The sequence below is a fragment of the Coregonus lavaretus genome (assembly GCF_964263955.1).
Source record: "Coregonus lavaretus genome assembly, chromosome: 28".
Lineage (NCBI taxonomy): Eukaryota > Metazoa > Chordata > Actinopteri > Salmoniformes > Salmonidae > Coregonus > Coregonus lavaretus.
The window spans coordinates 41,943,426-41,954,653 of NC_140015.1; the positions used below are offsets into that span (position 1 = coordinate 41,943,426).

The 11,228-nt window shown below is 45.8% G+C and overlaps 1 protein-coding gene across 1 annotated transcript; it reads left to right on the plus strand.

The window, feature by feature from the left end:
* Positions 1-3,188: 3,188 nt before the first annotated feature.
* LOC311103668 (HUWE1-associated protein modifying stress responses-like) lies at positions 3,189-10,186 on the plus strand. The gene is made up of 4 exons (XM_084145280.1): positions 3,189-3,574; positions 4,899-4,982; positions 6,152-6,442; positions 9,412-10,186. Exons 1-4 carry the CDS (start codon positions 3,379-3,381, stop codon positions 9,672-9,674), a joined length of 834 nt encoding a protein of 277 aa, XP_084001406.1. The 5' UTR covers positions 3,189-3,378; the 3' UTR covers positions 9,675-10,186.
* The last annotated feature ends 1,042 nt before the right edge of the window (positions 10,187-11,228 follow it).

Sequence of the window (11,228 nt, forward strand, 5' to 3'; positions counted from 1 at the left end):
GAAACCGCCATATAATGGAGCTCTGCAACGTGGGTATATGGAAACCGCCATATAATGGAGCTCTGCAACGTGGGTATATGGAAACCGCCATATAATGGAGCTCTGCAACGTGGGTATATGGAAACCGCCATATAATGCTACAAATGAAGAAACATATCCTATATGTATGTTCTACTATCTCGAAATGTCGAGTTAGTATCTCAAAATTATTTTGAGTTAGTATCTCGAAATGTTGACTTACGTATCTGGAAATGTTGACTTAAGTATCTAGAAATGTTGACTTAGTGTATTTAAATTTTGAGATAGCATAAAATAAATTGTAGATAGTATCGAAGAAATGTAGCTAGTTTTTATTAAATTTTTAATTTTACATTTATTTAACTAGGCAAGTCAGTTAAGAACATATTCTTATTTACAATGACGGCCTACACCGGCCAAACCCGGACGACGCTGGGCCAATTGTGCGCCGCCCTATGGGACTCCCAATCACGGCCGGTTGTGATAAAGCCTGGAATCTGAGTGGCGCAGTGATCTAAGGCACTGCATCGCAGTGCTAGCTGTGCCACTAGAGATCCTGGTTCGAATCCAGGCTCTGTCGTAGCCGGCCGCGACCGGGAGACCCATGGGGCAGCGCACAAATGGTCCAGGGTATGGGAGGGAATGGCCGGCAGGGATGTAGCTCAGTTGGTAGGGTTGTGGGTTCGATTCCCACAGGGGGCCAGTATGATTATTATTATTATTTTTATAATAATGTATGCACTCACTAACTGTAAGTCGCTCTGGATAAGAACGTCTGCTAAATGACTAAAATGTAATGTAAATGAATCGTACCAGGGGGTCTGTAGTGATGCCTCAAGCACTGAGATGCAGTGCCTAGTAGCTCGAAATGTTTCGAAAGTATCAACATTTAAACATGTTTTTGGTGGCGGGAATGGGCTTCCATACATTTTGACTGGCTATAAATTCTAGTGGAAACCTAACATGCTGACCAAACTGCAAAATAAATGTACACATACATGTTCTTCAATCATTGCACCCACAACGCTCGTGCACGTCAATGAGCGTCTGTGTAGCCAGGCGCTAAAATAGAACTTGGTTCTAAAAGAGGGAGAAGGTTTGTTAAAGAAGAATGGTAGAAAATGTAAGCAGAGTGAGCTGAAGACAGGAGGAGAAATGGAAGTGAATGAGGGCAAATTATCGGAGGAGGTAGGTGTGGTGAAGTACTCGGAGCCCGAGGCTAGCACCGAGGGTCAGGATAAAGATGAGTCTGTGACAGTTGGAGTGACGTTTTTGGAAAAGGTGGAACCTTTTGGCTGATCCATTTTTGGTTTCAGGGTGGGTGAAAACAGAGTTGGGTGCTGTGGAATTGTTGAGGGTAAAAAGAAGTGGTCTTGTGTTAATTGTTTGTGCTTCTGCTGGTCAGAGGGAGAAGGCGCTCTGCGTTAAACGAATGGGGGCAAGACATGTGAATTGTTTTGCGCTCAAGAAAAGGGCGCCATTGAAAGGAGTGTTTACTGGGGTAGCAGTAAATGTAAAAGTTGACCAACTGAAGGGGAAGATTCCCTGTGTTTGTGATGCTCGTCGTTTGTTGCGATGCATACAGGGTGGCGTGAGTGGTGAAACAGAAGAGCCATTGTCTGTTCTTTTGAGTTTTGATGTTGAATCTTTGCCCGACAAAGTAATGTTAGGATATATAAGTTATCCTGTAAGAGCTTTTGTGCCGAATACATTACGTTGTTACAGGTGTCAAGCTTATGGGCATGTGGCAGCAGTGTGTAGGAGGGAGGTTCCTAGGTGTGAGTGGCGCAGTGGTCTAAGGCACTGCATCGCAGTGCTAGCTGTGCCACTAGAGATCCTGGTTCGAATCCAGGCTCTGTCGTAGCCGGCCGCGACCGGGAGACCCATGGGGCGGCGCACAATTAGTCCAGGGTAGGGGAGGGAATGGCCGGCAGGGATGTAGCTCAGTTGGTAGAGCATGGCGTTTGCAACGCCAGGGTTGTGGGTTCGATTCCCACGGGGGGGCCAGTATGAAAAAAAATTAAATAATAATAAGAGCGTCTGCTAAATGACGTAAATGTAAATGTGTGAGAAGTATGCAGAAGGGCATGAGACAAAGGAATGTGTAGCATTGGGGAAAGTAGTGGTATGTGTTAATTGTAGGGGTGCCCATGGGGCTGGGGATCAGAAATGTCCCGTGCGAGAGAGGCAGGTTGAGGTTTCCAGGGTAAGAGTAGTGCAGAAGTTGTCATATGCTGAGGCAGTGAAGAAAGTAGAGGAAGATGGGTCAAGGGGGAGGAGTGGTGAGAGTAGGAGATCTGTACCAGTACCAACAAACCAACAAGTGATATATGTTTCAGTAAGATTGGATTTTTAGCATTTATAGCAATGGTTATCAACTGTACTGCAGGGATGGAACGTAAGTCGCAGCAAATTGAGTTTGTGGTGGCAGCTGCAGAGAGGTATTTGGGTGTGCGAGTCTTGACATCATAAGAGTTTACTTTTTTGTGAGTGTTAGATGGTAGGGTATTTTTTTATTTTTTCAATCAAAGTATAGGGGAGTTTAGTGTCAAAGTATACCCCAAGGAACCTGAAGGACCCCAACCCCTCCAAGTTTCTCCCATATAACCTGATAAAGACTTCCCCACCCTCACCTGGATAGACTTTCCAAACAGGAAATCCTTTATCCAGTTGTACGTTCTTCCTCCTACCCCCATAATATCAAGCTTGATTAACAACCCCTCCTTCCACATCATATCATAGCCTTCTCCACATCAAAAAAAGACAGCTACAACAGTCTCCTTGTTCACCTGAGCCTTCCTGACCTCTGCTTCTAAGCAGAGCACTGGATCCATAGTTCCCCTACCCTTCCTGAACCCACTCTGATGTGGCGTTACTAGCCCTCTGCTCTCCAGGAAGTAAGTTAGCCTCTCCGTAATTATACGTTCCATAATCTTACATACATGTGATGTTAAAGCTATTGGCCACAGCTTTTTACTTCTCACACAAGCTTAAGTAGCTAAGAATTTTCGTGGCGTTCCTTTGTGTCATTTCTGTGACAGATGTTTCTGTGGTCCACTGAACTGTTCAGCACAAAACCGAAGCCACGCCCCAGCGCCATACTAGCCAATCACTGCTGACTATTTCAAATAGAGGCGGAGTAGAAACGACAACACGGTATTATGACTTTTATATAGGCGGACGTCGGCAACGTCAAAAAAATAGTTGCAGTCTTTTCAGACTGGAGTAGTTGGTTTGAGAAACAGCTACCAAGTAATAACAAAATTAATGAATTTACTAACGGACATTTATTCGCATCGCGAAGTAATTTATTAATCGGCATACTAAAGCTGTAATCTACCTGAGGTTTTAGCGTGGTAAATGGAGGAGAAGAAGAAAGACGGAGACCCGGAGATTCAGGAACACGGACCCGAACATTGGTTCTCAAAATGGGAGCGGCAGTGTTTGGCCGAAGCCGAGCAAAGGGAGTCGAACGAGGAGGAGGCCGATAACGACCAGGATAAATTGTGGCATCTCTTCCAGAATTCCGCCACTGCTGTGGCTCAGCTCTACAAAGGTCCGAGACAAGACCAGAACTAGTTACCTAACTTACGTTAGTCGGCTGCCACCCCTGCGCCTTGTTTCTTAGCTTGCTATGTTAGTCAGTCACTGTTGGTGGCGGTGGGAACTAGCTAATGTTAGCTACCTAGCTAGTAGCTAACTAGCTAGTTTACCAGCTCAGCTGATCAGCTGGTTAGCTAGCTACTGTTGCGTTGCCACTTTTTACCATCTAAGTCAAGACAACCCGTAAATATAGATAGTTTGCTCGTTTTTGTGTTAGAAAAACAGATGATCTAAATGTATCTTTATGAAAATAAATGATTGCTTAACAAACGTTACAGTAGTTTGCTTTGGCTGTTGTTCGCCAACGTTTACCTCTTAGCTACTACCGTTAGCTAACGATAACTGCCAACCAACATAACCAGCCAACAAACTTTTGGTAGATAAGTTAGTTGAATAGCTAACTAACGTTAATCCAGTCTTTAAACTAATATGGTTTATAGTGTTAGTAAGTTAACCATCTGGTTAGAGAAACTGCGATTCCGACAATGTCAGTGAACAAGTAGCTAACGTTAAACGCTGTTGAGTGCATGTATTAGAGAAACAAAATGGCGATGGAAACAACAATCATCGCTACGCGACATTACCCTGTGACAGATTGCATCTTTCAGTGTTGCCTTTTTGTTAGGTCTGTGGGCTAATATTACTTTCCATAGATATACATTAAAGTTATATAATACATTTCGTTGCAGTTTTGGTTTAAGTCTACAATCAACGAATAGTCTACAATCAACGAATAGCCCGAGTTGTTTTATCAATGCATACTGAAAATTTAACAAAATGGCGAAGATTTACTATATTGGCATTGGGGTTATTGAGAATTCTTACCTGCTACTGTAATACTTCTCATAGATATACTGAACTATCGTAACAATTATTTATTTAGCTACCAAGGTAGCAATTGTTTCTAATTTACGACTGCAGCGTTCCTGCTGAAAGGGCAATTTAGTTGGTGCGTTATGCACTCGTGCTTCTAAACTGTCGAGTTGGCCATCTAGCGCTGGCTGACAGTTATTTATATTCCAAAGCCCGCCTGCAACCCTAGATGCAAGACAAAATGGCGAATGAAAGTATCCTGTAATCAAGAAGCTTTCAGTCTCAGATGTGTTGCCATATTACCATATAACGTGCCTTGTATCATGTACTACTAAATTAAACTACAAAAGTGGGAATACTGTTTGAATTGGGGCCTAACTTGCTATTTATGTAATCTGTTGTCAACCAGGCTATCTATTCCAACAAACCTGTAATGTTTTTGGTGGTGTGTGTTGTCTCGACAGACCGAGTATGTCACCAACAGGGGGGGCTTTCTTTGTGGGTGCCGTTTCAAAACGCTGCCACAGCCGTAACCAACTTGTACAAAGGTAGGTGTCAGGGATACTCAAAGTGTTTTCAGTTTCTTCAGTCTTCTCACCTGCTTTCACGACAATATAAGATCGGACAGTATAGGATCATCATAACAGTCCATAGGCATTTTCTTTATCATTCTGCTGTAGTCTAAACGTGTATTGGTTTGCACAGTAGCTGTCAAGGTACTTGGCCTATCCACAGGGGGTAGGGTACTTGAGAAGACTCATTAGAGGATAGTCCGGACAGAGCAAAATGTACAGTAACCAAAAAAGGTTGAGAACCAAAGGCTCATCATAAAAGTCCAAAGGATTTCCTTTGTCATTCTGCTGTAAACGGGACATGTATTGATTAGTAGATCAATAGAAACTTGTAAACAATCATGGGCCTCTTCTAGTCACATGAATATTGACAATCTCACAGTTTACAGCCATCCTCTCCAGTTCTGGTCCTGGAGTGCACAGCAGGGTTTGACTCTCCAACCCTAGCCTCCATTCTGCCTTCTCCCTACAGTTTTCAGCCGTCAGCTTCGCCAACGACTGGCTCATGTGAACTACAATCCCGACACTGTTTTTAAGGTTCAGAAATGTCAATCATCATTGCTTGGGTACGGCTTTCAGAAACATATGGCCCTTTTCATCAGCGAGGGGGGAAAAAATAAACACTTACTGTAGCAGTTACAGATCCACACAGCTATGGGTGCCTCATCAAACTAAACTACACTTCCACTTCCCGAGTTACGCTTACACACAGGTGTTCGGAGCACATAGCTAATTAGCACAGGTGATTGCCCTTGTTTTCCCTTAACAAGCGCTGTAACAGAGACATGGCCGTGTGGGAACACTAAACCTATAAAGGTGTATATCAATTTAACCTTTTTTAGTTTTTTGAAAATTATTTCTTGCTGATTTGAAAGAAGGTACTTATGTTTCCAAAACCTTACCGCAATTGATGCGTGTTAATGTTCAGGTTGGTTGGGGGGGGGGGGCTATAGTTCTGTAGTAAACTGTCAGCTATTAGTCACACGTTTCACTCAGGCTACACAAAGGAACCTTCAACCAAGTCACCATCACACGTTTCTCTCTCTCTCTCTCTCTCTCTTTCTCACACACACACACTTTCTCTCTCACACGTACTCACTCACTGTCAGACGTACACACCTTCCTTCCTCTCTTTCTGCCCCCAGAGTCTGTGGAGGCTCACCAGCGTAGCTACGACCTGGGTTTACAGATCAGCCACCAGCGTCGCAACAAGGATGTGCTGGCCTGGGTGAAGAAAAGGAGGAGAACCATCCGGCGGGAGGACCTCATCAGCTTCCTGTGTGGCCGGGCCCCACCCCACCGGAGCTCCAGAGCCACCCTCACCCCAGGACACAGACTGACCATGGTTTCCCCTAACCGGCCTCCCCCGGCCCCAGAGACTGACTCCTCTGTGGAGGCTGACCTCCAGCCCTTCAGAGAGGCCATCGCACTGCATGGTAAATACACAGATATACAGTGGGTTCCAAAATTGACAACCTTGATAAAGGTGAGAAAGAATGACTGTATAAAATCAACAATTTGAATGCTGAGCTATATTATATGGTTTAAGAAATTGGGAAATTTATATAATTTTATTCTAATACAATTGTGCAGAGATTTTATTCAACAAGTAATTGTTTTCTCTCAGGGGTCAAAATTATTGACACCCCTGTTTTCTATACCTTTCAATACCTCGCCTTGAGAGGATAACGAAACTGAGCCTTTTCCTGAGATGTTTTATGAGTTGGGGTACACATTGGGAGGGATCTTAGACCATTCCTCCATACATAATCCTTCCAGACAATGCAAATAGTCCGGGTAGCCATGATTAGCTGTTCAGGAGTCTTATGGCTTGGGGGTAGAAGCTGTTTCTAACAGCTAATCATGGCTACCCGGACTATTGGACCTAGACTGTTGGACCTAGACATGGCGCTCCGGTACCGCTTGCCGTGCGGTAGCAGAGAGAACAGTCTATGACTTGGGTGGAGTCTTTGACAATATTTAGGGCCTTCCTCTGACACCGCCTGGTATAGAGGTCCTGGATGGCAGGAAGCTTGGCCCCAGTGATGTACTGGGCCGTACGCACTACCCTCTGTAGTGCCTTGGGGTCGGAGGCCAAGCAGTTGCCATACCAAGCGTTGACGCAGCCAGTCAAGATGCTCTCAATGGTGCACCTGTAGAAGATTTGAGGGCCCATGCCAAATCTTTTCAGCCTCTTAAGGGACCATCATCGTGTTGTCGGCAAACTTAATGATTGCTTTGGAGTCGTGCCAGGCAATGCAGTCGTGGGTGAACAGGGAGTACAGGAGGGGACTAAGCACGCACCCCTAAGGGGCCTCCGTGTTGAGGGTCAGCGTGGCAGATTATGTTGGCTACCCTTACCACCTGGGGACGGCCCAGCAGGAAGTCCAGGATCCCGTTGCAGAGGGAGGTGTTTAGTCCCAGGGCCCTTAGCTTAGTGATGAGCTTGGAGGGCACTATGGTGTTGAACGCTGAGCTGTAGTCAATGAACGGCATTCTCACATAGGTGTTCCTCTTGTATAGGTGGGAAAGAACAGTGTGGAGTGCAGTAGAGATTGTGTCATCTGTGGATCTGTTGGGGCGGTATGTGAATTGGAGTTGGTCCAGGGTGTCTGGGATGATGGTATTGATGTTAGCCATAACCAGCCTTTCAAAGCATTTCTTAGCAACAGATGGGAGTGCTACAGGGCGATAGTCACCTGGCACCATCCCTACGGTGAAGCATGGGGGTGGCAGCATCATGCTGTGGGGATGTTTTTCAGCGGCAGGGACTGGGAGACTAGTCAGGATCGAGGGAAAGATGAATGGAGCAAAGTTCAGCGAGATCTTTGATAACCTGCTCCAGAGCGCTCAGGACCTCAGACTAGGGCGACGGTTTACCTTCCAACAGGACAATGACCTTAAGCACACAGCCAAGACAACGCAGGAGTGGCTTTGGGACAAGTCTCAATGTCCTTGAGTGGCCCAGCCAGAGCCTGGACTTGAACCCAATCAAACATCTCTGGAGAGACCTGAAAAGAGCTGTGCAGCGACACTCCCCATCCAACCTGACAGAGCTTGAGAGGATCTGCAGCGAATAATGGGAGAAACTCCCCAAATACAGGTGTGCCAAGCTTGTAGCGTCATACCCAAGAAGACTAGAGGCAGTAATTGCTGCCAAAGGTGCTTCAACAAAGTACTGAGTAAAGGGTCTGAATACTTATGCAAATGTCATTTTTCAGTTTTATTGTTTTTAATACATTTACCAACATTTCTAATAACCTGTTTTTGCTTTGTCATTATGGGGTATTGTGTGAAGATTGATGAGGGGAAAAAACAACATTTAATCCATTGTAGAATAAGGCTGTAATGTAACAAAATGTGGAAAAAGTCAAGGGGTCTGAATACTTTCCGAATGCACTGTAGATACACACCTGTCCTCTGGCAGAGCAGCTCTGCAAAATAGGCGTGTGTATGTTTGCGTTTTTCTTTGTGTGTGTGTGTGTGAGGGCCTCAGCTTTGTTAGTGGACCACATTTTGGTGAAAACCATACTTCCCAAATGCCACGATGCTGGTGTCATCACAGCCCTACTTTTGACCAGACCCCTACGAACCAAAAAGGGGAGCTCAAAAGGATCAGCATTCGTCATTCGTGTCCTAAATTGCACCGTGTTCCCTCCATCAGGGTGGGGGCCAAAACAAATCTGAACTCGTCATGAGGGGCCGCAGTTTCTCGCGGGTCTGCATACCCACATCCATACCCCCTCTCACACACACACACACACACACACACACTGTGAGCAAAACAGTTTTTAGTGGCCCCGCTCTTTACAGCAGAGAGAATGTTTACGCTTTAGAGTTCATTTCGTGCAATTCTATACTTTGCCCATGGGGGTGTAGAAAAAATGTTGCAGTTTTAAAGCAAGTTTACTGCAGTTCTACACATTTTGCCAAGGGGTTTTCATAATATATCTTGAGTAATTCGACCATGATAAGTTTAGGTAGCTGGCCGCAAAACTAGCTTAGCAATAAATAAATAAATAAAAATGTAGCTGACATGGTCTAATTGACAATCAGTGACTTACATAACAAGAGAAACATGGTGGCTGCATAATCAGGTTTTGAAATTGCACGTTGTGTATTCTACTATTCTATGTTGAGATCCTTCATTTGTTGTTGATCCGAGGGCCTTCATGTTGCCGGAGGGCCGCCTGTTGCCCATCCCTGCCCTACATGGTTCACTACTTTTGACTAGAGCCCTATGGATCCTGCTCTAAAGTAGTGCACTATATAGGGAATAGGATGCCGTTAGGGGGATGCCCCATGGCCTAAATGAGTCTGGGGGGGGAGACGACTTGTCTTCTGATTGACCTTGTGGTGATCTTTTCCTTTCCTCCTCCTCCTCTCCAATCTGTCCCCTCCTCAGGTCTAAGTGGGGCTATGGCCAGCATCAGTGTCCGTTCCGGTACCCCAGGCTCTCCTACCCACGTGGGGGGTGCTGCTGGCGGTGGGGGTGGGTCGACCCCGGTGGGGCGTCGGCGTAACGGCCTTAACGATGTGGACCTGAACACTTTCATCGCCGACGAAATGGCCCTGCACCTGGACGCTAACCCCAGGAAACGCAGCTCCGCCCAGTGCAATGATGTCATAACAGACTCCCCCACCCATAAACGCAACCGGATGATCTGATTGGCTTGCGGCCCAGCCCCAGGGAGGGCTAAGAGCCCTTTGTGGGAGGGGGCGTGTTCTTGAGACAGACAGACTGACTGAAGGATTTATGGCTGTGGAGTGAACCGGCGTTGAGGACTGAGGAGGCCTTCCATTTAGTTGAGTGGGTGGTGGTCTCCTGTCCTTGCCTCCTTTCCTAGTTGAGAGCACTGGTCTAAAATGAAAGCATGCGTGTTGGAAACCTGTCATCAATCCTTCACAACCCCATTAGGCTGCATTTACACAGGCAGCCTAATTCAGATCTTTTTCCACTAATTGGTCTTTTGACCAATCAGATCAGTTATTTTGCCAATAATTGGGCAAAAGAACAGAATTGGGCTGCCTGTGTACATGCAGCCTTAGTGATCAGCGCTCGTGACCGAGAGGATGCGAGGACAGAAAGGCATCAAGGAGGTTGGGACGCAGCCCCCTTTCAGAGGAGAAATGCACTGTGCTGATTTGAAATAAATAAAAAAAAGCCACTTGATCCTCTACACTTGTCGCCCCCCTCTCTCCTCACCCATCCTCCCTTCCTAATGAAACGAGGGTCATGGAAAACATCTGTCTTACTCCGTGAACTAGAGAATGGTTGATGCCGGAAGTAGTTCTGTTTTAGAGACATCTCATTTCTTTCTGTTATTCATCATCCATCCTCACTGGAGCTTCCCCGTCTGTGTCCCAAATGACATCCTACTATATTACCACATAGGACCCTGTTCAAAAGTGGTGCACTATATAGGGGATAGGGTGTGATCTGGGAGCAGCCCCGCTGTCTCCTGATGGTTGATTCCCCCCCAATAGCAGGCTGTTGATGTTTGATTTTGTAGGCTACCTTCTGTCTGACAACTGTGCTTCAACGGTCATGTTAAGTTTGAGTTGCAAGTGCAACCACCCCGCATGGTAAGCGTCCCAAATCGCACACTATTCCCTATATAAAGTGCCCTAATAGGGCACTCTGGTCAAAAGTAGTGCACCATGTAGGGAAGAGGGTGCGATTTGGAGCACTAAGCCCAGTGTTCATTTTCAGGTTACAATGCCTCTGCTACAGTTAGTTCATTTATTCAGTACCTTGTTTTTTGTGTTGGGTTATTTAAAAGTTCAGGAACCACTCGGTGATACCCTACTGCTTGGATAATATCTGACTGTTGCCAGACTAACCCCCCAGTCAGTGATGTAGTGTGAAAACAAATAGGAAGGTGAACTCTGATCCCAGTGAGTAAAGGAACACTCCCTGTACTTTCAATGCGTTTCTCTGCTGAAGGTGTGACAGGTAAACGCTCAAGCAACCAAGTGTGAGCGGCCGTTAACCTGTTTCTCCTCTTCCATTCTGTAGCTGCTGCTGTTCTGTGGGGTTGTGATGATCATATTACCAGAGGCTGTTCTGTGGGGTTTTGTGATGATCATATTACCAGAGGCTGTTCTGTGGGGTTTTGTGATGATCATATTACCAGAGGCTGTCCTGTGGGGTTTTGTGATGATCATATTACCAGAGGCTGTCCTGTGGGGTTGTGATGATCATATTACCAGAGGCTGTTC